Raw genomic sequence first — 27937 nt, forward strand, 5'->3', positions numbered from 1 at the left:
TAATTTAAACTTTTATTAACAGTAGTATGCGTCGAACAAAGTTGCGGTTTAAGCCGATTGGCTTTCAGGCATCAGGAAAGATCAGCGCATGCGTGGTTAGCAGAACTTCAAGTAGAGTCGCGGCGGACTCGGAGCGCGCGAACCACCAAGACGGGAATCATCTTAGCTACTGATTAGGGCGCCACAGAAGTGCAACTTACTTGAAATTAACCTAACAAAAACGCATAACTATTACAACCAAAGTGCACGTACGAAATTTTTAAAGATGGTCTACGAAAATTTACTCATAACTTGCATCGTACTTCTTTTGGGGTAAGTAATAATTTTATTATTATAAGAGATTGAAAAGTTATTATAACTGATTATTATTTATATAACATTTTTATTTTAATTTTAAATAACAATAAGAAGTTAAACACACGGTGATCAAGATCAAGATCAGGCTCATAATGAATAGTTACTTATTCAAAGTATAATTAAATGATGTCATAAACGTGTATAGAAAAAATTAAAGTAACTTCATTTAGAGGCAGTCCTGGCTTGTCCCTTAACCTAGTTTATTTTTGCGCAATTATTTTTAAAAAGTTATCAACAATAAAAGCGAAATTAAGTCATTAGAGTTGGACTGTACAAAGGCGAGAGCGTTAAGCGAAAGAAGATAAATACCATTAAGAAATCGAGATAGTGCAAATTTTGTGTTATATTATATAGTATACAAACTCATAATACAGCCATACAATTAAATAAGTAGTAAATACAAATACAATTACGAAATGTACCAAAATACATAAAACTGGATATTCAATTTGAAATATACATTTACACAAACAATATTTGTATAAAAATGAATATATTTAGTCGAGAGCTATAATAAGATTATTCTAATAATTTCTTCAAAAGTGGTTAAATTCAAAATTTACAACGTTCGAACACGACACAATTATATGAATAATTTTTAGTACTCACAAAAAACAACCACTTTTTGTTGACCTTTCACGCTTGAAATCGCTAGGCAAAATAAAACCTTAAACTCAACATAATATTAGTAAATAGTTATTACTTTATGAAAATAAAATTGTTTCATTTCTTTCTCACTTCCAAACAAATACACTCAGTTAGTTTATAAAAGAGATTTTAAGTTGAAAAATCTCTCTAACTATTCATCCCGCCTAAGTTATACTAGTAATTTTCATGACGATGAAAGTTTACGGATATTAATATTTTAGTAAGTGCGCTGAAACTTAAAATTTACCTTTTTCGCTATTAAACCGCAGCTCTCGTAAAATTTTAGTTCAAACGGAAACCTTTTTCAAATACCTTACGTGTTTGGAGCATCTCACTTCTGAAGTATGCGGCTTAATGCTTTCCAATCAACTTTCGCTGATTTATATTTTTTAAGGTTTTTACTTTTCGTGTTCTAATACAGGCAAAGAAAAACCAACTATTGTTTTTCAATAAAAGTTAAGGCAAAATTCAATAAAATTTAGGCACCATCGGTATGCTGAAACTTATTTAAAACTCAATTGTAAGAGTTGAGCCACACACATAGTCACCGAGGAAGTGGGGATTAATTTTAAAAAAAAATGTTCTACGTGTTGAGGTTACAGAACTTGCTTTTTTTGAACACAGCTTATGCCAAACGATTTATCCGTAGAACTAATTATTTCATTTTTGTACATGTAAAAAAAAGAGGCTGATTTACTGAATATCTTATTAGCATTGCACTAGAACTTGAAAACTAGTCCTCAAAGATTCTCCTTCTGAGTGATGATTAAGATGGACTGTTAGTCCAAGCAAAATAGCCTACGAATTCTCTTACCTACCCGCGCCCTAGCATATATGTAAATAGAAAGCCTCCTTTTATAGTTTTAGGTTTCGAATAAGCAGATTGTTTATGATTTGTCAAATTCCTTTCGTTATGGTAATCGTTTATATATATTTTTAACTTGGCTTATTAATAAATATATATCGTAAAAATATTGATTATTGCTTAATAAAAGCCGTGGAGTTTACTTGGTGGTAGGGTTTTGTGCAAGCCCGTCTGGGGAAAAATCACCCACTCCTTATATATTCTACTATCAAACAGCAATACCTAGAATTGTTGTGACCCGGTTTGAAGGGTGAGTGAACCAGTGTATTTACAGATACAAAGGACACCTTAGCTCCCAAGTATGGCGATGTAAGGAATATTATCCATCCAAGAGGTCACCACCTTCCATAGACTAATGTCACTCACCATTAGTCGCCTCATTTATATAATAAAAAAGTGGAGTCAATATTTGTTAATTTTCATATAACAAATATTGACTTATACTTTGTAAATCGGAGTAACTACTGAGTTTCTTATCGGTTTTTCTCAGTAGAATCTACATTTCAAACCACATAACATTTCAAAGGTGCTTTTATAACCAATGCAGGGTCGCAAAACTTAAATAAAGAATTTTTAAATTAACATGGTTATTTTTATTACTAACATTATCTAAAACGGGGTGTTGAGGAAGTGATTCAGCGTAATAATATACCTACTTTTGAGGCAGACATATTAAGACAAGATGCCGCCCTTATATTACGTCAATCAAAACCACCTAAACCTAATATTACGTCGGATCAATTGTCCGCTTTTCGAGAACTACAGAAGGATGAAGACCTAATAGTCCTTAGAGCGGATAAAGGGAATGCTACTGTGGTTATGGATGTCACAGACTATGACAAGAAAATACGACATCTACTGAGTGACGTAAATACTTACCGAAAAGTCACCTATGACCCTACGGCAAGAACAAACCGGGCTACGACCACTTTAATCAAGACCTATAGGGATGCTATTGGACATGAGACAACAAAATATTTACTCCGGCCGAGAAACATACAACCACCTAAATTATACGGACTACCCAAAATACATAAGCCAAATATCCCGCTGAGGCCGATAGTAAGTCAGATTGACTCGCCCACCTACGAATTGGCAAAACATGTATCTAAAGTACTACAACCGTTAGCAGGCCAGACAAAATCTCATGTCAAGGACTCCAGACGATTTGTTGACATCTTGCGTTCGACTACGGTTGACCCTGACGACTTGATGGTCAGTTTTGACGTCGAGTCATTATTCACGAATGTGCCGGTCTCTGAATGTATGGATGTTATAAAGGTGAAATTACAGTTAAATAACATACCGGCTGAATATATCAAATTGCTACACCATTGCCTAGAAACCAGTTACTTTGTTTACCAAGGCGAGTACTACCTGCAGATAGATGGTGTGGCAATGGGGAGTCCAGTCGCTCCTCTAGTCGCCAACATCTGGATGGAACATTTCGAGGAGATAGCCATGTCAACGGCAAAGGCTGTAACTACTATTAAACTGTGGAAGAGGTATGTAGATGACGTATTTGCCATCATAAAGGGGGACAGTGATAGTGCAACGAATTTCTTAAATCATTTGAACAGCATCCACAGAAAAATTAAATTCACCTGTGAAATGGAGAAGAACAGAAAAATGGCATTCCTTGATGTTGAAATTGGAGTACGTATGGACGGCTCTGTGAGCCATACTGTCTACAGGAAAACAACGCATACCGACCGATATCTTCATGCTAACTCACACCACCATCCTCGACACTTAAACGCTGTAGTAGCATCTTTGACCAATCGCGCATATGACCTTTGTGATGAAGACCACCTACAATCTGAGCTAGCACACGTTGAAAAGGTCCTACAGCGGAATGGATATAAAGTGGGAAACACAGCTACACGGGATCATAAGTTACTGCGACAGTACAGGGTTGAAAGACAACCAGCATTTATGCCATATGTTAAAGGAGTGACAGATAAGATAGCTAGAGTCCTGGGCAAATATGCGGTGAAGACTATCTTCACTCCTTTCAAGAAGATAGGGCAAATGTTGCGTTCACCTAAAGATAGCTTTCCCCTGGAAAAACCCGGAGTTTACAAAATCGACTGTAGTTGTGGTAAATCCTATGTTGGACAGACGAAACGTACGGTATCTTGTCGTATCAACGAACATATCAAGGCGGTAAAAAACAATGATACCAAGAAATCAGCCATCGCGGAACATCTTCTGGAAGCCGGGCCGAACCATTGGATCGAGTTTCATAATGCTCAGATACTCGCGACAGAACGCCATTACATACCCCGACTGGTACGAGAAGCCATTGAAATTACTAAATATAGTAATTTCAATAGGGAAGATGGGTTTCAACTGTCAAAAGTATGGAATCCAGTGATAAAATTATGCAAACCCTTGAATAACAATATAAAAAATTCGCGAATCGATACGGTGAGTTTCGTTTGTAAAACACGGGATCGAGTTTCGAGTGTAAATAAAACAAATAGTAGGGGTGAAAGTGACAGTGGTAGTGGTAACCAGTGTTTACGCAGCAAACGTACGAGAAAGGAGGTAGTCCGATATGGACACTTCTAATGCCGTCAACATCTACCCGCAAAACGTCAGTCTCGTGAACAAGACATTCGTAGATAATGTCGAAATATCGAGCTCCACCAAATAAAAATAAAAAACATGGTAAATATCCCGTTTTAGATAATGTTAGTAATTAAATAAAGAATATTTTGATTTTAAACAGACTTATTGCGAGTACATATCGGTATATATATTATTATTGTAAGGTAATTATTCGGAGCTGATAGTATTTAATTATAATCGTAACTCAATATATATGCGAAAATAGTTAGGCGTAATATTGTATCACTTGCTTGGTTATAAGGATTTATTACATAAAAAGTGAAAACTAATTTCGAAAAATATTTATTGACGATGAATAATTTTATGTCCTCATATGTAAAAATACTAGAGCACAGTCTCTTTCTGTTTCTATTTATGTCTCTGCTTTCTTTTTCTAAATCACTTCAAGAAAATCCTGGAAGTGGTTTAGAAAAAGAACTATACAATTTTCACTAATAGGAGGAACGATACACGAAGAAAGACTGCATATATAATTCAATTTATATTGTTTTTATGAATATGTTAGTTACCTTGGGGATTTCATATATTATGTAGATTAAGATTGTCTTTTATTATAATGATGTGCAAAAATGTATGATTCGCTGCGAAACGGGTGGTCGGGTAACAGACTAACAAAAACAATTTTGACTTTAAGAGTTAAAACTATCCAAATATTAATGTAAGATAAGTCGTGGACACATTTTGATCTATTTCATAATAAGCTTATAATCCACAACAACAAGTCACAATAAATAAACTTTATAAAACAAAAATACCTATTATTTATTGTTTTGCTAAGCGCACTTCTCATTTTTTCCAATGGCATTGATCAATAAGAAGCCAGATCTAACTTAAATTTCATTTTCTTTATTGCACGTACTATAAAATGATTAAGGATTCTATATAATGCTAAGCTTTTTATTAATTTGACCCAAAATAAGCTCAGAAATCAAAACAAAAGCGTTCAATGTTTTGCCATCAACTACAGTCGGATCTTGACAAATGGGTATAATTTTAAGGTAGATAAAACCTTAACAAAATACCCACATTACTGTAACTGGATTTACCAGTGATTGCGAGCAATCTACGCCTTGCGTTACTTTACATTTACGCGTAGCTTTTATTGAATTTATATTTTTCCATCGCGTTAGAGTTTCATTACGTTGTAAATGTGGTACATTATTCGGTAAAAATGAATTTTATGATTAAAACATCAGCTTCAAATAATTTTCTAAGGATTCGCTAAATTTAGACTACAGAAATAATTTTATAACATAAATATATTCTTAATTATATAAGTCATATTACCTTATCTATATAAAAATTTAAAATAGTTACTGTACAAATCATGGAAAATATTAGCTATTATTCTTGCCACTATTCCACGAGATCATAATTTGATGAATTTGTATGATATTTCCAAAAAAATAATGGTCAGATGAAATTTTGTATGTGAAACATGTATGCGTTGCGAAGCAATTCATCCGGTTTTGACAAAACATTGGAAAGTTATTTTGTGATCACCGAGAACAAGTTTTTCTTTAATTAACACCTAAATAGAATAAAGCGGTATATCCAATGTTCTTTCAATAGCAGTGACGCCATTACTCCTCACGGCCCTAGGGCGGCAAAACTTGATTGGTGAGATTTTATTTAGTAGTAGCGCCCTCTGGAAACTCACATTTAAAAATCCAAAAATAGCTAAATAAATGACATAATTTAATTCTTAAACCCGGTTTAAAATCCGCCAAATTTTTATATTGGATTTCATATAAATTCAGCAGTAATTATAGATGTATATTTAGGTGATATGGTTGTACTATATGTAAAATAGACACGTGTGTGGGTGCGATCTGTGGAGTGTAGAAGTTCGAAACTCCCCGCAGAACATAATCGCGAAAATTCAGAAACATATTAAACAACATTGATATCAATATTTATAGTTTATACCGTTTAAATTATACGCTTATCAAATAATATCGTATAATTAATATTTTACAATTGATGTACGTAATGAATATTATATATGTATAAATATTTATAAAGAATATGTAACAAGTTTCTTAATATCATAGATTACGAATTATTTTGTACAAATCGCTAGATTGATTTTCACTAATATTTGCCTAGTTTCTCGTATATCTCCGACCACGTTCTCATAACTGAGATAGAACTCTAAGCCGAATACCGGATGTAATATAGCAAATACGATATTCCAATCAATGGTTCAAGGCGAAATGAATCGTGTCGGATGTTATAATGTGTTGTTTGCTCAAATACTCATCGCTCAATGTTAATACAAAACAAGTACCAACGCATACTTCGTCCCTCAGCAGGTTGATAGATTAGGATTGAGATTAGGAACATTGAACCGAATACCATGACCTGAAAGCCAATATACTGAAGAGGACAGGATATCATACATTTTAGTGCGCATAAAAGACTTCTTGTGTATCTGATAACATTTCAAACGCTTTCGAGTAACGAGAGACTGCGGTCATGTCACCTTTACAATGGGTACAACTACAAACTACTTTAAACAATATTCAATGTATTATCTTTATGCACTTACAATTTTAGATATATTTTAGTGGTTAGTTTCAATCAACCTCTAAAAATGAAACTTTACGTAATCATTAAACTATTAATAACGAATCGCTCGTTGTGGCCATTTCTTTGTTACGTGAATAATTAATTATTTTAAGAGAATTACAGGTTATTCACAATACTTAAAGTAGAATTTAAAAATAATATACAAAAAGCTTGCTGATATTCATAGTAACAAAAACCTTAGACGAACGCACAGAGCATTGCATAGGAATTCAATAAAGAGTCCGCTATCTCTTGTTGTCGCTCGAGGGCCTTAACTGAAAATATCACATCCCGTGTGTGCTTATCGCAGTCACATTGTATGTATAAAGGTCCTTTCAGAGTTTCGACCCTAAACATTTTAAGAATATTGAAATTTACGAGTGTCCTTTGAGTGTTCGCACGGATTCAATGTGACGAATTTTATTTTGAAAATAAAGAAATGAGTCCCAAAACGGAGCGCTGGCTCTCATTTAATTATTATGTTCTTTATCAACTTTCCCTTTGATTCGATATGATCTGAATAAACTCGATTCAAATTTGAATATACTTTTGTCGTCACAAAATCTTTAACTTAATGTTTGTTATTCAAAGTGTTATAACTACGCTTCTTAACATATCTTTCCTGACATATTTGATAAAGCATTATATATCTATATAAATAAAATCGAATGTTTGTATGTTTGTCCTCTATATGTCCTTGAACCTCGATGAAACTTATCTTCTGCGTAGGCTCGAGAAGGTTTCTAACGCTAAAAAAATATGTTTTTATTGAATATTTGTCCTCTAATATAATTTTTCTGACTTCTATGTAGACCTTTAATCTACTCATCAGAAGCTGAGAATGGTAATTAGACGCATATAAAACTGGCAGAAGTTTCAATGATCTTCGATTGCTTTACATAACCGCTGCAAATCTTTGTTGAATAAAAGATTTGAAATCCCTGTTCAGACATTAAAATTAGGTTTCCAGTTACACGTACCATCACTTGTGCTGCATAAGTAGCATTAACGTAGCAGGAAATTCGAATTTTCTAAAAAGGGTTTTGCTGCGGATAATTAGAAAGAAAGAAATTAAAAAATATCTGATTTAAATGCATGTAAGAAAATTAAAATGTAAATAAACGCATTCACACGCAACGTATTACAATAATGATTTTACAAAGTAATTCTAAAAGGATGTTTTTCTATAAACCCTTTTATGTCCGGTTCAGTACAGTTCCAAGTATTAAGAAAAAAAATTTGGCATTCATAATGAATTATAATATATATATACCATTCTTTATTTTTAAGACCTATAAAAATAAAGAATGGTAACAAAAATAAGTAATAAACCAATATTAATAATTAAAAAAGCGTCAATAGCGCAATGGTTTACGGGCCACCTAGCGATGTAAAAAGTCGCAGGATCGATCCTGACGCTTTGGGCTATTGTCGTCCCCCTCCTAACACAAGTGATAAGCTTAAAGAGGAGGGGTAAATAGGAATATTAGTAATTTAGGGCATTGCTAGTATTCATTTAAAAATTAAGTCGATTCGAATCAAATGCACGTTTAAGTCAAAAGCCAAATAAAATTGCTTATATTATATACAATGAGTTGGTTTAGCCGCATTATATTAGATCTTCGCGGATTTAGAGTGTGTTAACAAGAACAGGTCACTTGATAAGGTGCCAATTTTATTAGACGATTAGATGACGCCGTCAATGTCAACCACCACTCAAAAGACATCGATCCTACAGCTTCTAGATTGAAGCCTAGTTATCTGAGATGACAATTTTGCTACGTTATGTAAAATAAAATTCTAAATATTATTTAAAATATGATTAACTATGCTAAACGATTATATCTTATTTAATCTTATATGTTTTATATTTGGAACATTTCGTCAATGGGGTACGGCGCATAAATATATTACAACAGATGATAATTTTTTTCGATACAGTATTGTGAGTCTCTATCTTTATGTTGGTATGTGCCAAATGCATATGAAGGCTTCTTTATGTATACAGTTATAAAACATAAATTTAGAGCTAAATTTTTAAATTACCTTACTTAACAATGAAAGTTTCGATTTACCTCGGTTTGAAAATCAGTCACTATTAAGTATTATAAAAATTAAATTTGAGACCGTACCCTTTAATCTGGCACCATCATATGCTCATAGATGTAAGAAAATATTATGACGAAGACTGCACGTGTTGATAATTTTCACATGTGTATCCAATTGATTGATTGACAACCTGGGAATGAGACCTGCATTAGAAGTAATTCCAAAACCTTCTCCACTTTTTACGGAATAGGTGACAAACGAGCAGAAGGCTCACCTGATGGAAAGTGACTACAACCGCCCATGGACATCTGCAACACCGATGAGCTTACAGGTGCATTGCTGGACTTTAAGGAATGGGTAGAAGAGCCTACCCACTTGAAGACCTACCCAAGCCGTATCGGTTCGGAAAAATTATTAATAAATTATTGCTCAAACTTGGGGCATTTAATGGCTGTTACTTTATATCAGGTACAGCCTCCGAATACTACAAGATTTAAATCAAATCCAAATAGGTACTAGGTAAAACAAAATTGAGAAGACTAGATGAGATTGATATAAAGTTTGTTTTAACCGCCATTAAGATAATACTATGATAGTTTGCTGCAGCTGTCGGAACTTTGCTTTTACTAAGACTAGACTAATTGATATCTGACACTAAAGACACTTGTAAAGTGAATATTAAGTTTTTTTCTAGGACATCGTAATAATACTACGAGATTTTAAAAATTTTAAAAAGATTTAAAATATATTTTGTTCAACGCAAATTAAAACATATCTGTGAAATTCTGTTATGGAAACGAATACCTCGCTCGCTTGGAGTTATAAGCTTATCCTTATGTCTCATGTTCATTCAATGATTATCACTGATTATATCAAAGTGATCAATGTGAACTGTGAATATAGACAACATTATTGAAAATATATTGTGACGCAACATTGAGTATTTCCAAGATTATAAATAGACCGGACTACTCTCGTTTGTAAAATAAATGCAAATTCAATAATTGTAGTGTTACCCCAAAGTAATATACCAATGATACAATACTATAAAAATAACCAAAATATAATAGACGAGCGGTTTAAAAATCAGTTAGTTGTCTAACTTTTCTAGCCGCTTATGCTGCGGACTATCCCTGTTTGAGGATTCCACTGAAATTTAGAATCTTAATTATGTTATTCCTAAAAACACCGTACTATCGATTACATTAAGAAAGTTGCTGTTCAATGATATACCATATTTTTTCTTTCTAATATTAGTTAGGGTAAAAACTATAATATAATATAATCATGTATCTGTAATAGTGCACTGTTTACATCGTCATAGCATAGTTTCGACAAATAGCATTGATATATAATTGTATTTTTATAAATCATTTTGAAACGAAGTCATGTCTATACTACAATAATAAAAAAAATAAAAAACAGTCGATCTCAGAATAGAATCCAAACCTATTCCTTTTGTGACTAACTGTGGGATCTGTTTAGCATACTTTTTATATATGACTTTGTATAGGTAGATATATATGTATTTATATACTACCTTTATCAATGTGTCTGTACACGTTAATAAAAGTAAAAAAAAGAATACAGAATACAATTTTCTTATGAGCTAGATAAAAAAAAAACAAAATTTCGAAATTTAGTAACTTCATAGTTAATAGTGTAACATAAAATAATTGTTATTGATGGTCAGGACACATCTGTTCTTCTTCACTGAAAGCGACAAACTTTTATGCTTTGTGATCTGATCGATGAGTTTATAATAAACATTTTTTCTCCTTCATTATAATCAGAAATAATAACATATTATATGTAAGAAAAAAGTTAAAAAAAATAATTCATAGACAATATTGTACTACGTATTTCCACTAAAACCAAAAAGTATTTTGTAATACTTTTATATTGGTGTGCAGTACCAATGATAATTATGTGTAAAATTTCATCAAAGTCAGAGGGGTCTCTCACATTGAAATTTAAAAAATCTTATTTAAAATATAGTTGCAACTTTTGACACACAAATACACGAGTGAAGTTAAATAAAACAAAATGCTTAAATAAGTATAATTATTTATAAAAATTAAATCCCAATTTGTCGGGAGAACGAGATGACTACAATTCCTACTAGTAATCCGTATATTTTATTTCATGAACACCTGGGAGTATAATTTTGCCTAAAGTAAAGTAGTACCCAAAATACATGCTTACTCAGGTCCCCTTTTCCATGAAGGAATTTACCTTTCTATTTAAAAACAAATAATGAAGTCAGTTCACCGTACCGCATCTGTGCAATGGCCTAATTTAATTTAACAATGACTACAGAGTTTCTTAAGATGGAGTAGTCTTCATCCTCCGTCGTACAACATTCAAAAAGTTATGATTTTATTGTTACTTCTCATGGCATTTGAGGAACTTTAATTTTATTTTTATTTTTACCTAAAGGCTAATACCAGTCATTTTATATTAAAAAAATAACATCTCAACGACCTAGCACAAGAAAGAATACAGAATACAATAATATCAAAATTTATGAAAAAAACAATAGAGTTTGTCAATAACGTTGACAAATTAAAAAATGACAGAACGTACGAGTCGAAGTTTCATAATCATGTCGTAGATAATTCATACTTGAATTTAAAATAATTTCATACCTTTCAATATTCTTTTCCATAATCGAAATATCGTGAAGAATCCAAACATAAACAACATATTATGTATACAAAGACCCAATAAGTCGTCGAAGATGCTGCCGTTGTCACGAAGAAAGTGGCGGTGAACAACTTCATGACTAATACAGACGTCTATTTAGCGATCGCTGGTAATTGCATGGTTATTCTTGGTTATGTTCTGGAAAAATTCCTTATTCACGACATAAGCAAATATTATATTGGAAGTATTCTCATCATGACCGGACACATCATAGCAAGTATTCCGGACTTACAAAATGTCATCAAAGATTCACCTTATTTCAACGGAAACCAGACAACTCGGAGCTTGAACACAAACTGCTATTTCCTCATCGCAAATATTTTCTCAATAATCGGTGAATATCAAGAGTTGAGGTCAGCGCTCAATAGAAATTCTGAATTCGTGTCAGTATGATCGATTCAAACAAATGTTGGAATTGCAATGTGTTCTAGAAGTATACCTGCCGTATGTCGGCCACGCTTTGATGGCTCTAGGCTACATTCTCGAACAGTTTCAAAGTGTTGGACCTCCGCTGCCGAGCGCCGTAGTTCTAATCGGACATCTCTGTGTACTAACTGATCCTCGGACCTTATCTTCTGAACAACCGAATTTGCAAATTATTAACATTGTATTTTTGTTCAGTAACATACTTATGTTTCTTTACGATTTGGTCCGAGCTCTTGATTACGAAGTGCCGCATGTGGCCGAACTTGATCAGTATATGGGATAAATAATTCAAATTTAATATACATTAACATTTTAATAAAACAATGCGTATTTTTTAAATAACAAATATGAAAACCTTTCTGCCTGTTTTCTTAAAAAGTAAATATTAATACTCTTAACGAATGATTTATGGAAGTTTGATGACGTATAAGATAATTTTAATTGGCTACGTGATGATATTGTTGCCACAACGAGACTTTAATTCATTAACCTTATTATTATGTAAACTTTTAACTCAAGCAACAGAGTTAACAGAACATTAAGGATTTTTCTGACGTGATTATTCAAATCACGAAACATATGCCTTCGTTACAACTGAATAGAGAGCTCTTTTTCCTAATATTATATTTTTATAAAGAAAATAGAGGTGAAGGTTTTAAAAGTTGGTTTGTCAGAATTGAAACTTGTAACACTTCGGTATTCAGCAAAGAGTGCTTGTATCGATGAGAGCTCTCTGTCACCAATAAGAGCTCACAATCAAGGCTTTTGTAGCTACAAAGAAGATATACGAGTATATAATTTATAAAAAGAATATAGAATAACATTGATTTGGAAACATTTTTACTATACTTATTTTTATACTATAATACTTATTTATCTATGTTACTAAAATTAGAGCCGGAGCGCCCGGTGGTTAGAGCTCGTGAATCTTAAACAAAGATGAGCATATTCCATTTGCTTAATTTGTGTTTACCTATAATTCATCTCGTGCTCAGCAAAGATAGAAAATACTGTGAGGAAAAGTACATAAGTAAGGTCTGCCATTCTCAAGTGATTAACGCTGGATGGAGACGGTCTCTTTCTGCGAATGTGTTATGTCGCGGAAGGAGGCTCCGAAGCCGAAGGAAGGAGAATGCCTCTATTGACCCGTTCCGCCGAAGAAGATTTGGCGGGACATCACGGTTGCATGCATAAGCGACACCGTAGTATCCCCCGAAGAAACGAATGTGGTTACCGCTATATTTTTTGTAGATAATCTGGCACAATTATCGCCGGCGAGCCCCTAATACCTACTCCTCACACTTCCTATCATTAAAAACATATATTGTATAAAAAATCTTGCTAAAGCTAAACTGAAAAAAAAAATGTAAGTTAAAAGTAATAAAATCGTTATATAGATTTCTAAGCAAGAATGACGCTAATGAACAAAGTTTCCCAACCGCCATGAAAGATAGAGAGCCAACCCGCTATCAGCGTCAACATAACTTTCATTTACACTTCTGACCGTAACTGCATACACGGTATCAGGCTTAACATATTATATAAATTAATGGATTTGGTCCTCATATTGTGATATAAACACAAAATGTAAGATACGATAAACATCCTGTTCGCAAATGGATCGTAATGACATTACTTTTTTATTTAGTAACATAAAATATTACTTAACCAAAGTACCTTGTATATTTATTTATTAATAGGTAATTTTGATTTATGTTACTATAAGTAATACAAGGATTGAGCCTGTTTTATGGGAGTTTTAAATTGACAAACTTATAAATATGACCACGTTTCACAATTTCGATCTCGTCTTAATTGGCTACCCATTAGACTTCGCCGGAATATCCATATCCTATCTATTCTGTACTGTGTGTTGTTTCTCCCTGTTACTCCTCCTTACTTCAAGGATACATTTTTATTTTTAGGGAAACATGAAAAAGTCCTTCGTTCTATGAAGAGAATGATTTTAAGGGTGCCCGATCATAAATGAACTTTTTATAAAATAACATTTACAATCAAAGCTAAAGAACAACCTTACTTTATTTTTTTCTATTTCTCGTTATGTTTGAGGACATATCGTATATATTCGTACTTATTGTATATAGTGTGAATTTAGATTATATACTTGTATTTTATAGGTATTAATATTATAATTTATTTATTAATATTTTTAGCATTTTTTTTAGCATTAACAGCCTGTAAATTTCCCACTGCTGGGCTAAGGCCTCCTCTCCCTTTAAGGAGAAGGTTTGGAGCATATTCCACCACGCTGCTCCAATGCGGGTCGGTGGAATACACATGTGGCAGAATTTCGTTGAAATTAGACATATGCAGGTTTCCTCACGATGTTTTCCTACACCGCCGAGCACGAGATGAATTATAAACACAAATTAAGCACATGAAATTTCAGTGGTGCCTGCCTGGGTTTGAACCCGAAATCATCGGTTAAGTTGCATGCGTTCTAACCACTAGGCCATCTCGGCTCATATTAATATATATAAATATATAATAATTATTAATATTAAATAAAATATATAATTTGTGTATTCTATACTTACATTTATATATTAGTTTTGGTTATAGATACATGTTATTTTATTTATTATTACAGCACCACCCACCTCATATTCTATGAGCCATCCTGGAATAGGCCTGGAAGAGATCGCTACGTAGCGATAAGGTCGCCAAAATAGTACGCCTCTATAATTTAGGCTGGATCCATATTGTCATTATTTATTTTCTCTGTGTAATGTTCAATAAAGTATAAAGTAAATTAAGTAACTTAACATTTGATTTAAAATTATATGAAATGTAATTCTTATAATGCGTTTTGAATAGTTAAGAATGCTTACATCACACAACTTCATTTTAAAATATATTATATAATAGGACTTGAATGCCTTACCTTAGAGCGATTTTCGTTTAGTGTAGATTCGAACCCTTAAATGTTGTAATTGTCTAAATCTATTCTATTTTATTTAATTATTACTTTTTACTAATTGTGAAATTCTACATTAAAATTAAAATTCACATAATTTACGTAGTACAAGTACTTCTGAATCGTCCTTTTGCAAGATTAAGTTGCATTTTAAGTAAACGATTTTGTTATCATTAACATCTATTTTATCGTTTATTTAGTATAACAGAGCCGAGATGGCCCAGTGGTTAGAACGCGTGCATCTTAACCGATGATTTCGGGTTCAAACCCAGGCAGGCACCACTGAATTTTCATGTGCTTAATTTGTGTTTATAATTCATCTCGTGCTCGGCGGTGAAGGAAAACATCGTGAGGAAACCTGCATGTGTCTAATTTCAACGAAATTCTGCCACATGTGTATTCCACCAACCCGCATTGGAGCAGCGTGGTGGAATATGCTCCATACCTTCTCCTCAACGGGAGAGGAGGCCTTAGCCCAGCAGTGGGAAATTTACAGGCTGATTATGTAGTATAACATATTATATTTGAATTTTTTTTTTAACATGAGATTTAAATTAATAATTATCATTACTTTAGTATTTGCTGAGTTTTATTATAGAAGCGAACACCTTGCTCGGTTGTTCAAGTTTTTCTTAACTTACCGAGGTTTTACAATGTTTGTCTATTATATATTAAAATAATCAATATTATTGGTTCCAATTGTAGGTATTTCAAATGTATCTTAAGCTTAATAACATAATGTAATGAATAGTGTTGAAGAAACAAAAACAGAAATTGAAAACTAAAAATTATACAGTTCATGCACAAACGAAACAAGCATCTGGAGCCTGGCGTGGCTCCAAATAAATCGGCTTCTACATCAACTTTTTCGCGGTTTCAGTATACGTATGTTACGTTCGCTACCATTCTATCTCTTTTCAGTATAATATATATATTATTTAATTGTACTTCGATAAAAACACAGATAATAATATAATATCTCAATCAATTTGCTAATTCATATATTTAAATCATTTGTTAAAAAAACATCAATAATATAATATTAAGTGGGTTTTGCCTATCCTTGTCTATTTGATGAAACTATGAAAGCCCTTCTTGCCCTTTAGTACGTCTCACCTAACATAGGTTAGGCGGATTAATATTCTCAGCTGATTAATATTGTATATATGTATACACCGAATTAATCGGTCGTATGAAACTCATTCCGGTTAAAATGAACTAAAATTTAAGTTGAGTTGAAGAAGAGCGTGAATTTTGTGAGTTAGTTGTTTTGCGGAGAGTAAACTTAGGAACTACGGCACCTATTTGAAAAAAATCAATATTTGAAAAAAAACAATATTTGAAAGGTACATTTTTGTAGAAATTAATTAGGTTATATATTATGTTTATATAATATATAAATTAAGTCCTGTATTTTAAAAGTTTCAACGCTGTACGCCGCGTAAATATTACAGTTACACGAAAATAATGTAAAACAGAATTGTTTCTCACAATAAGTTCTTAAAAAGGGGTCGGAATAGCACATATCTTTCTTGTAAAGATAACACAGTGAAGAATAAAATTGTCGTTACATTTATATAATTTAAATCAATGTGTTACGAGTTATCGCAATATTTAAAAAATAATTATCGTAGCGGTTAGCGATACGATGGCGGGTCTTACCTTACTTTCATGGGCATTCTCCTTTGCAATTTTTAGTGCGGCATATGTAAATATATTGTCATTGAACACAAATAATGGCTTGGATACTTACATTCTTACTCTCTTTCTTCTTGGTACACTCAATTTCAATTCATCAAACAGTTCGAACAGCCGGTAGCATTATACTTAATCAAATTCTGAAAAATGACGATTCAAAAGTGCTTATGTTATTTTTATAAAATTTTACATGAATGAAATCAATACATTTTAATAAAATCACTCAATGGAGTTATTCATAGAGGTGTTTTCCATTGTTTGGACAAAAATTTAAAATAACGTAGGCCTTTTTTTAAATTCAAACATTTGGTGTTCGGACTGTAAGGTTTCAATTGTTTTTGTTTTTTATAATTTTTTTATATGTTCATAATATTTACTTTTTTATAAGTGCTTATCATAAAGAAATTTGTATAAAAATGTAATAATTCAAACATCTAAATTGAGTCTGCAATATTTACAACTTTTCTCATCCATCAGATTACTCCGAAGTGAAGATTTTTTATAACAAAGTTTTCTTTCAGAAACAATGGTTCAAAAGAATTAAATTATGTATCAAATTCTTGCTAATATTACTATGACCGTTTTATACTTAAATTATTTTATAAGATGTGTTTTAGTTAAAGAAAAACACTATATTTCTTTATTTAAACATTAATTAGAAACAGCTTTTCTGTAAGCCGCTACTAACAAATTATATTATTTATTATTGTACTTTCTGAGACTTAAAGTGTATGTAAAAATTCAGCTTAATCTCTTAGATAGAACTAATCTTAAATTTAGTTGCAAAATTATACCCACACAGAAAAAATGAAATTAAAAAGTTAAAATGTCTACTAACACAAATATTGTCTCTCTGTTCATCTCTTCTAATAAAGAATAAGGACATTTCTTCTTACTAACTGAATCTGTGATAGATAATAATGAATCAAGTTTATAAAGTTTGAAATAAGCATAAATCACTACGTAGTTTTTACTTGCTTCAATAGAAAGGGAGCGAGCTCTTGAGCAATCAATGATATGGAGAAGTCGCAATCATCTCGCGTGGTAATTCAATTACAATAAGTGTTCAGATTGACAATTTCAAACTATGGTCCTTATATAAATTGCTACATTTGACTACATAGATAAGAATAAGTTGCATTACGTATTATTAAAATCACGCATATTGTCATCTTACAAAATAAGTACGTTGTTCAGTTTAAGTTCAATAAATACCAACATAAATTCAACAGATTAAAATAATGTGGCTTAAAGTACAGTCCTTAATATATCTTGCGATCCACGGCATAATGAGTAAACTTTAAAAATCAGGTTTATAATAACATCCATAATTGAATTTGTTTTAAGACTACTTACTTATTTTCCATGATAATAATATTACTATAGTAAAGAGAACGTATTTTGGAATATAAGTGAGAAAATGAGGTGCCTTCCTTCTTTAAAGGTTTATGTTGTTTACTATTCTGCAGTGACTACATCCGATTAGGAAGCACCTGACGCTTCGAAGCAAAACGACGAAAACGAAAAATAAAATAAATTATATGAAAAAGACTCCGAAAACATTTTGTTTTTAGGGGACACACATAAAGTACTATAGCTCTCGATGAATAATGAAAATAAATGAATAACAAGTACTACATTTTGCAATTTCTCATTGAAATACCATCAGGCAACCCTGTTTTACATAATATAAAATAAAAAGGGCGACGTTTTTACGGTAAAGGTAGAACATTGGTACGAAATTGCATAACCAGATAGCGGTGTGCTGCTTAAATAATACTCAAATTGAATAAATATTGGTAAAAACATTTTGTTTTTGAATAAATATCTAGAACTACAAACTATAATTCAAACTATATATGTATATCTATTAGATAATATCCATGTAATATTTATTATCTCCAATATTCATAATATAATATTTTTATAAATCAGCAAAGAAGCTTTCGCAAAAGGAGCAATTTATTTGACGACAAAAAATGGAACATTTCCAATAATGCTGACATCCTTCAAGTCCCATGACAGTAGTACATCGGGAGACACTCCGAAGATTTTATCTGCAATTGCTAACAATCTATCAAGAGACAACATAGATGGCCACTGGGACAAAATCTCTGGTGTATTATTTTCAAGTTTCCTTAACGACACCAACGACAAAAATAACGCTAACTTATGGAAAACAAAGAGAAGCATAAACGACGCTGTGTCGAAAAACATCACATTAGTCTTGGAAAACCTGTTAAAGAACTACGAGAATTCGCAACTACCTACTCACGGTAAAGGTACGTAGGTACATAACTAAAACCTTAAAATACTGATAGAGTCGATGGCGTTTGATTAATAATAATAAAGGACATTTGTTTACCAGGGTATCCTACGGTAGTACAAACAAATATATTAATTAGGAGTATGGGTCCAGTCTCTGAACTAGATATGGTAGGTAAAATGAAGTTGTGTTTTTTTTTAAAGTATATCAGTATGAATTAATGTAATGGTGTTTTATGTTTTCATAACTAGGATTATTCAATGGACTGCTACTTCAGGCAATACTGGAGGGACACTCGACTGTCATTCTTGGGTCCAATTCGCTCCTTATCCCTTTCTATTAAAATGTTAGAAAGAATATGGCGACCAGATACTTACTTTTATAACGGGAAGCATTCATACGTTCACACTATTACCGTACCCAATAAGTTACTGAGGATCAGTCAACATGGCGATATTCTTTACTCTATGCGGTGAGTACCTAGGTGTTATTATGAAAAGTAATATTAAGTATTATTATTATTAAAAAATGATATTACATCATTTATCATATTTATCTGTTTTTATCTAAGTTTGTTCGCTATAAAATATATAAATTGCTTTTGATATGCAAACGAACTTGAATATACACAAAACGAAAGGTGAATGGGCAAAAATGTATGAACGTTGATCTATCTAGTCAACCCAAAATACCGTTTAGTTACCAATAACAAATAATGTTATAATTAAGTATTGATATCAAGGATAATATTGTTTAGTTCTTGCACCAGGCGGTATGAGGCCATCTTTATGTTGGGTTCAACATAAGTACCAAAGAATTGAAATCACATGTGCTCATGTTCCAATTGTATGTCGTACTGTCAAAAACGTTCAGTAAGCGTCATATAAACTACCGTGTTCGTGGTACCGTCGTTACTTCTGATTTCCATAACATAAGTGCTTTAGCTACTTAAATTGAGATCAGAGTAATGGATGTGATGTTGTCCAATATTTATTTATTAATTAAATTAATTGATGTAGTTTCGTTAATATATAAACTAAGTTAAGTCTAAAAAATTAAAACATCTAAATTTATCTATAATATTTATAAACCCAAAGTTGTATCTTTATTATTGATCTAAATATTTAAACCAATATACATATCAATATGGACATACAAGGAGCAAAATGGCCAAATATATCGGACCACGAACATCATCAAATATAAGAGTACATTTAAATCTCCATTAAAACAGTAAAAAGCCAGTGTTCAAAAATATGAAACACATCATGAAAACAAATGTTATCATCATACATTTTACATAAGTACGCTTAACACAATTAGACGTGTATAAAGTATCGTAACATTTCTGCCAGCAGAAATAAGTATATAAAAATACGAAGGAGATAGAATCTTCTCCAAATCGGAAAGTTTAAATATGCGTGGAGGTATACTTGTTGACTTTTAGACATGTATCTCAAATGTTTGAAAAGAGTAACTGCTGAGTTTCTTCCCGGTTCTTCTCGGTAGATTCTACATTTCGAAACATTGATAGCTATAGATCTGTAAGATCCTTGATTTTCATTTTAAATGTAAATTCAATCCTCTACCTGCTTATTATATTTATTATCCATTTATCTATTATATTTATTAATTAAATATTCTGCCAAAATATTTTCTGAGTGGGCTTATGCACTATCTGCAATTATTAGATAGAAAGCATTCAGTATTGCTGCAGCAATGTGAAAGTTTCCAAACATATAATGAACAAATCTCTAAAAATTCTCAACTCGAAGAAGTTTCAAGTCCCGCTTGAATCGTTCGTTCACCACTTCCATTTTGTGATCGTAATTAGGCGAGATTTATTTGTTCGGTCATTGGATGATTGTGAACTGATCCTACCTTCGTTCAATGGTATATTTGCAACATTGCCACTTGAGTCTAAGTTACAGCAATCCTTAACTTTAAACCGATCCAGAATATATATAACAATTATGTGTATTAAACAATTATTATTAATTAAATATAAAGAAAAAAACACTTATCGATACAGTACTACTCTAATGAGATATTTGAAGCTAAATATTTTAATAGAGTGACGTTATGACCCTTGTCATAAAGTAAAAACCGTTTGTTCGTTATCATAAATAAAATGGCATTGTGGTAAAAAAAATATTAGGAAATTAGAAAAGGGTAAAGGGACGTGCATTGCCTAAGGTATCGACATGGTCAATTCGGCCCTGGCTGGAATGGGAAATTGCTAGTTTTGTGTATCAATACAAATGTAAACGTAGGTTACATGACATATTTTATATATTATAATTTTGTAGCATTTTTTGCAAAAAGTGTGTTTGGTATCATCAAATTCCTTATCCAATCCTTATCCGATACCTTTCTATATTTCGATCTCAAAGTGCAATAGCATAAAGAAATAAGATTTAATAAGAGACATTCTCTTGCCATAACCAATTACTGTTCAAAGTTTCGACACAATATTTTTAAAAGTGACACACAAGTGATAAGAAGACCACCTAAAACCTCAAAAAATAAAAATATTTTCGTCAGTACTTCACTCACTCTGCTGTCTACTTATTCGACTACTGTGACATTGAGATTCTTTCTTAAAGTGGTAAATATTTGTCAACAACGATTACATCCAAAGGCAATTCGTCAAAGGATGTCGGAATATAATTTATTAACGATATTACGTATTTTATATTTAAAAAACAAAATATCGGGAGCGTACTTGTATTAAGATCCGACTCCTTAATATATTGTCAAAACTCAAATAATAATAAACTTAAAGGTAATTTTTTAAACATTCCGATCCACCGAATTTATTATATGTACAAATAGAATCAAGCTCTAAGAACATTAAGGATAATGCAATCGTATACCACAAACAAAATACGACACTATGACAACGTAATGTGTGTAAAGGGAAACATAATAAGCGCACACAGTTTAAATTAACAACAAAAATAAAAAATCCAAAATAAGTGCCCATGGCACTTGTCAAAGTGAAAACACAGTACACAACGTCAAACGAAAACGAACTATGATACTTCTAATGGTTAGAATAAGTATGGATGTTAGAGGTTGCTGACAAATTCAGAAAGTGCGCTGCACTTGCGGCGATGTCTACACACCCGCCTATATAATAAAAATAAGCTTTTTATTTACATACGTTTCATTAGTAGTAGTAGTAGTTAGATCACTTTGCTCATTCTCCTTTATAAAAAATATAAATGATGTTCAACGACAAAAAATATTAATTTTGCCGTCGCTAAAAGCATAGCGTACATTTTAATTGGCAATGTGAAAAATGTTGACGCTCTGGTTACCCGACAACACAATTATGATATCTTGCTGCCTATAAATTACACATTAAATATATAATTGAACAATAAATCTTCTACATCTCATTTTAACTTCAATAGCCTAAAGTATGAATACTCGAAACAAATATCAAACTTTCTTAATTTACATAACATTTTGTAACACTACAGGTTAACGATTAAAGCGAAATGTCCGATGGAGCTTCGTAATTTCCCGATGGATCGGCAATCGTGTCCGCTCATCCTCGGCAGCTGTGAGTATACATGGATTTCATGATATATTCCAACCAGTGACGATTTAGGAAAAACCTGGCGGCCGTAAGAAGTTATCAGAGCATGCAAAATCGGCTTACAATACCGCCAAATGCCTAAACACCTTTTCGTATATTCGTGTTTTATAGGAAAACAAATCGATATATTTAAATATGACTCAGCCGGTAAGTTAAGTGTATAGATAGGTATATTCACTCTATTTAGTAAGTGCTTAGTATACTGTTAATTTACAAAGCGGCAATTACTTTTAAAGGAGTAGGGAAACGAGTAATAGGCATATTGACAAACAATTTAATTTTATATATGTTATAATGTGTGAGGTTGGATTTCACCAAATTTTCTATAACTACTTATTCATCATCCACGTAATTATTATAACAGAGTAATTCGACATAGAATCTCATACATATCCAACTGATCGACAATTTTACAACTTTTTGATAATTTGATATATTCATAACAATTTGCTCAAGTGTTTTCCTTCACCGCCAACCATCTTCGGTTGATAATGCTATAGCCAGATTTTGTTTTTTTTTTTTTCACGCAGTGGAAACCTTCAGTAAGAACCCCTTGGGGAAAAACGTGTTATAGCCACTAGACTATCGCGACTCGTACATATGAACTGATTAACTAGAATTAATGCGAAGTCAGATATCGTAATATGTTCATACTTTATATTTTTCTTTTTCATGACTGAAAAAAGATGCGTACTCAAACCAGCAACTAGTATATCAGTGGCAGAATTCGCAGAGCGTTAATTTCGTGCCTGGCATGACTTTATCTCAGTTCGACCTCATCAGCTTCCCATACAGAAATTTCACCTTCACCAGACGAGAAGGTAAGTAACAAGATATACATTGACTTGAATGACACAAACAAAAACACATACATCTATTATCTATTACATATAATAAAATTGGAGTATCTGTTTGTCATATTAAAATAACCGCTTTACTAAATAATAAACTATGTTACACGGTACATGTACCAAAATAACATTTTTTACAATTTTTCTCTGTCTCTTTGTTCCGGCTAATCTCTGGAACGGCTGGACCGATTTTAACGGGACTTTCGCTGGCAGATAGCTGATGTAATAAGGAGTAACTTACTAACACTATAAAATAATAATAAAGTTATTATTTTAAGTTTTTAAGTGTTAATTTCAAACGCGTGCGAAGTAAAGAATAAGTAAGCCTAATCCCAAAAAAAAAAAATCATAAATCTAAAAGGAAACACTGAACTATTAAGAACTTGGACACAACCTTTAATATTAATTTTATCACTTTTATAAATGTGATGACGTTGTATCATCGGTTACGTCAGACACTTGAGGCATAAAGAGTGTGAAATTAATAAAATCTAGGAAAGCAAAATATGCTAACGCTATCAATATCGTAGGTAGGCAAAAGCACTCGATCCCAGCCTCTCATAACAGCCTTCGTCCCACTAAACGCGACCCTGGCTAGCGAGCGTTATCCGCTTAACGCTTAATGTGATTTCGCACACTTCGATTGAGATATTCAAAACCCGAGCCAAATAAATCCGTTTATATAAAATGATTATGATTATGAAATATTTGGACGTGCGCACAATTCGGTCTCGTTACGCAAGATGTTCCATAATCCACAACATAATTATATTTTTTTCATATTATGGTTAAAGACGAATCTTACTTTTATGATTTAGTGATATTATATATTCACTATATACTTATCTGAATTTAAATAATTGCCGATAGCGTGAGACAAATCCGCAATCGCTAGCACAAAACATATAAAAAATAAACAGAGGGCTCGTTAAAAAAACGGGGATTTATGAAGTGTAAGTAAAAAAATATAAGTACTGAAGAACTTTCTAAAAATATGCTATGTCAAATATTTAACGATCGCAACACATCGAGGCACATTTATCTAAATTGCCTTTCGGAAAGACTTTTCACACACTTTCCTGTACAAATATGATTTCAGATTTCTTTCCTTTAAAAGCCTGTAGTACTTCATGTGTAGCGCCACGAGCGTCGGTCTTATGACGACACAAGTCTGCTTTTACGCTTCAAAAATTTCACCATTTTCCGCACTCACTTCGAATGAATGACGACATGTTTCATTTATTTAATTGCTACAATAATGCTAGTCTACATTGTACGTTCCTAATTTAATATAATAAAAAATAAATAAATAACACACTTTCTAAAGATAATTTTACAGATATTAGAGTTTTACATTACATTAGCAGCCTGTAAATTTCCTACTGCTGAGCTAAGGCCTCCTCTCCCTTTGAAGAGAAGGTTTAGAGCATATTCCACCATGCTGCTCCAATGCGGGTTGGTGGAATACACATGTGACAGAATTTCGTTGAAATTAGACACGAGACGAGATGAATTATAAACACAAATTAAGCACATGAAAATTCAGTGGTGCCTGCCTGGGTTTGAACCCCAAAATCATCGGTTAATATGCACGTGTTCTAACCACTGGGACATCTCGACTCTATTGATATTAGAGTGCAGTGGCGAATTTAATAGCAGGCTTAAATAGAGTAGGCTTGAGCCATATGTTTATTAAAGAATTCATTATTTTAATTACTTTTGTAGCAACAACAGCAGGAAAGTAATGTCAGCATTTTGAAATAAATATCGTTCAAAGGGAAGAGGGCGACAAAAAATTAACAGCAAATACTTAAAGGTTTTAAAGAATTTACAATTAAATGCTCATAAGTGCACGAATACTTTAAACATAAATGGAGGACCTGAGTTTTTGACCTAACCTTGATCGATTAATGTTACGATTGCCCCACGACCATTGACACAAGATACAGCTATTAATATTATATTTTAACCAACTCTTAAGCACATCAAAATAATTTAACTAGCCTAGACTTGGAATAAATACATGATATGGTATTACAATTTTCTCTTGAAATGACAACAAATGCGAAGAAATTTTATTATAAGACCCAATGCATTAAGCATAGCCGTAAGGACAATAACTTTGAATTAAATTACATTAAAACTATATTTATGACATTCAGGTGACTTCTCGGTTCTCCAAGTGTCGTTCAATCTTCAGCGGCACACAGGATATTTCCTCATCCAAGTGTACGTGCCCTGTATCTTGATTGTGGTACTTTCTTGGGTGTCTTTTTGGATACATCGTGAGGTTAATATTTAACAACTTATATTATATCTAATGATAGCCTATATCAATTTATTAAATATTCAGTACGTCGCATTTTTATCTGCTGCTGACAATGGTACAAAATCTGTAATTCAATATTAAATTATTTATTTAAATTAACAACATTTCAGTACTATATACTTATAATATAATTTGTTTGCTTTAAGGCAACGTCTGATCGAGTCGGCCTTGGGATAACTACGGTTTTGACTCTATCAACTATAAGTCTGGATTCTCGGACAGATCTCCCTAAAGTGCGGTACGCTACCGCCCTAGATTGGTTCCTGCTTATGAGTTTTTTCTATTGTATCGCTACTCTGCTCGAGTTTGCTGGAGTACATTATTTTACAAAGGTAAACTGAAAATTGTACGAGAGTTTTAATTAAATTACTATAATTATAATGAGGTTTTGTGAATTATTATCACTAGGTAGGATCTGGGGAAATTGTGATAGATGACTCTGAGTGGGAGGATTTAATAGAAGAAGTTGGTGGAGACGCATTTGCAGCTCGGCAACTAGCAGTACGTCGACGCAGCTCTGTTAGATCGGGCAACAATTTCGTGAGTAAAAATGTATTATTAAATAAAATTGTAGCACAAAAAAACTAAATTAGTTAAAAGATTACCTATGAAAGATGATAACATATAATATAGTCTGTCAGTTAATGTAAACATACAGAAGTTGTTTTTTGTATCTTTATTAAAGTTCATCACTTCGTAAATTTCTAGAGCTTTTCCACGGCCAATGAAAATCACGACCAGACAGATTTAACACAAAAACCGGAGCAAACCGCCGTCCGCCTGACCATGGAGCGTACCACGCAGACTGAGGTCAGAGTGCCGCGCTGGAGACAGCTGCTATACTGCCTCGCGGGTGACGATCAGTACCGCCGTCAAAGACAGAGGGAAGCTGGTTAGTATAATACAGAAATATTTGTATTCAAATAAATTGCCTGGTACTTTTAACAATAATATATGCATATACCAACATAATTTTAACTTATGACATAGATAAGACCTTCTAGGTTGGTTTGTCTTCGCAGCAAATCTATATGTAACTTAATATTTAGACTTTAGTCTTTTGGCTTTGTAATTAGTCCTCTCTTAAATGTTTCAGAAAGTATACTCAAATATATTATTACGTGGCGCTTTTTAACAGATAAAAAATAAATAATACCTACTAAATTACTTATTTTTTATATATTTTTATATTTTAGTAAGTAATTCATATTCATAATTTTCTAATATATACAATATTAGAAAATTATGATAATTACTAAAATCTTGTCTAGTCTAGTTTCTTAAGGAAATATACAATAATCATCATATTATGCGCAACAATAACTAACCGACTGTTTTTTACCGAATGTACAGGTAATCGCGGTCACATCAATAGCGTGTCGCACATAGACAAGGCTGCGCGTGTCTTGTTCCCAGCATCGTTCGCTCTTCTAAACTTTTTCTATTGGATGATTTATGCTTTATCAAACGACACTTTTGCCTGGAGTGACAACCCTATCAATACTCTGTCACATTAAGTAAAAGCAAAGTTAATTTCGGGGATATACAACCAGGAGGTACACTAAGAAGTAATATGCCTAATCCTATCGAAGAAGAAGATTAACAAATTACTTGCGAATTGCTAATAGGTCTATGAATTCTGTTATATTAAGTACAACAAGCTTTTCTTGATTAATAGATCTTTAATTATACCACTATTTTAAATCACTACTTATATTCGCTTTCATTTTAGTTCAAATGTTTGGAGATTTTACTCCTCGACATTTAAAACGCCTTTTTCAAAGACTCATGGTAAATAACATAGACAATTCAAGATCTGCATCAATGACATAAAAAAAGAATTCGAATTCGTAGTTGCTTATTTTTATTAACTCCTCCTGTGTAGTATAGGCGGTTTTGAATAACATAGAATAATTATTTTTACGTGTGAATAATGTTCGACTAGACAACTAATTTTAAATGAAAATAGCTTGATGATAGTTTTAAAAACAA

General features: G+C 32.3%; 1 protein-coding gene across 1 annotated transcript; it reads left to right on the forward strand.

Moving 5' to 3' along the window:
* Positions 1 to 91: 91 nt before the first annotated feature.
* Positions 92 to 27508, forward strand: LOC113397551 (gamma-aminobutyric acid receptor alpha-like). Its single transcript, XM_026635952.2, has 11 exons — positions 92 to 312; positions 18828 to 19174; positions 19261 to 19328; positions 19410 to 19630; positions 22647 to 22729; positions 23452 to 23586; positions 25779 to 25906; positions 26092 to 26277; positions 26354 to 26485; positions 26654 to 26837; positions 27299 to 27508. Exons 1-11 carry the CDS (start codon positions 266 to 268, stop codon positions 27460 to 27462), a joined length of 1695 nt encoding a protein of 564 aa, XP_026491737.2. The 5' UTR covers positions 92 to 265; the 3' UTR covers positions 27463 to 27508.
* Positions 27509 to 27937: the final 429 nt, after the last annotated feature.

Source organism: Vanessa tameamea, chromosome 3 (genome assembly GCF_037043105.1).
Source record: "Vanessa tameamea isolate UH-Manoa-2023 chromosome 3, ilVanTame1 primary haplotype, whole genome shotgun sequence".
NCBI classification, from domain to species: domain Eukaryota; kingdom Metazoa; phylum Arthropoda; class Insecta; order Lepidoptera; family Nymphalidae; genus Vanessa; species Vanessa tameamea.

What these genes read in the sequence shown, in the direction of transcription:
- LOC113397551 (XM_026635952.2), top strand. Translation starts at nt 266, where the DNA reads ATGGTCTACGAAAATTTACTCATAACTTGCATCGTACTTCTTTTGGG. An exon ending in TCCGCTCATCCTCGGCAGCT is followed by an intron (nt 22,730 to 23,451) that starts GTGAGTATACAT and finishes GACTGAAAAAAG; the next exon opens with ATGCGTACTCAAACCAGCAA. An exon ending in TTAGATCGGGCAACAATTTC is followed by an intron (nt 26,486 to 26,653) that starts GTGAGTAAAAAT and finishes GTAAATTTCTAG; the next exon opens with AGCTTTTCCACGGCCAATGA.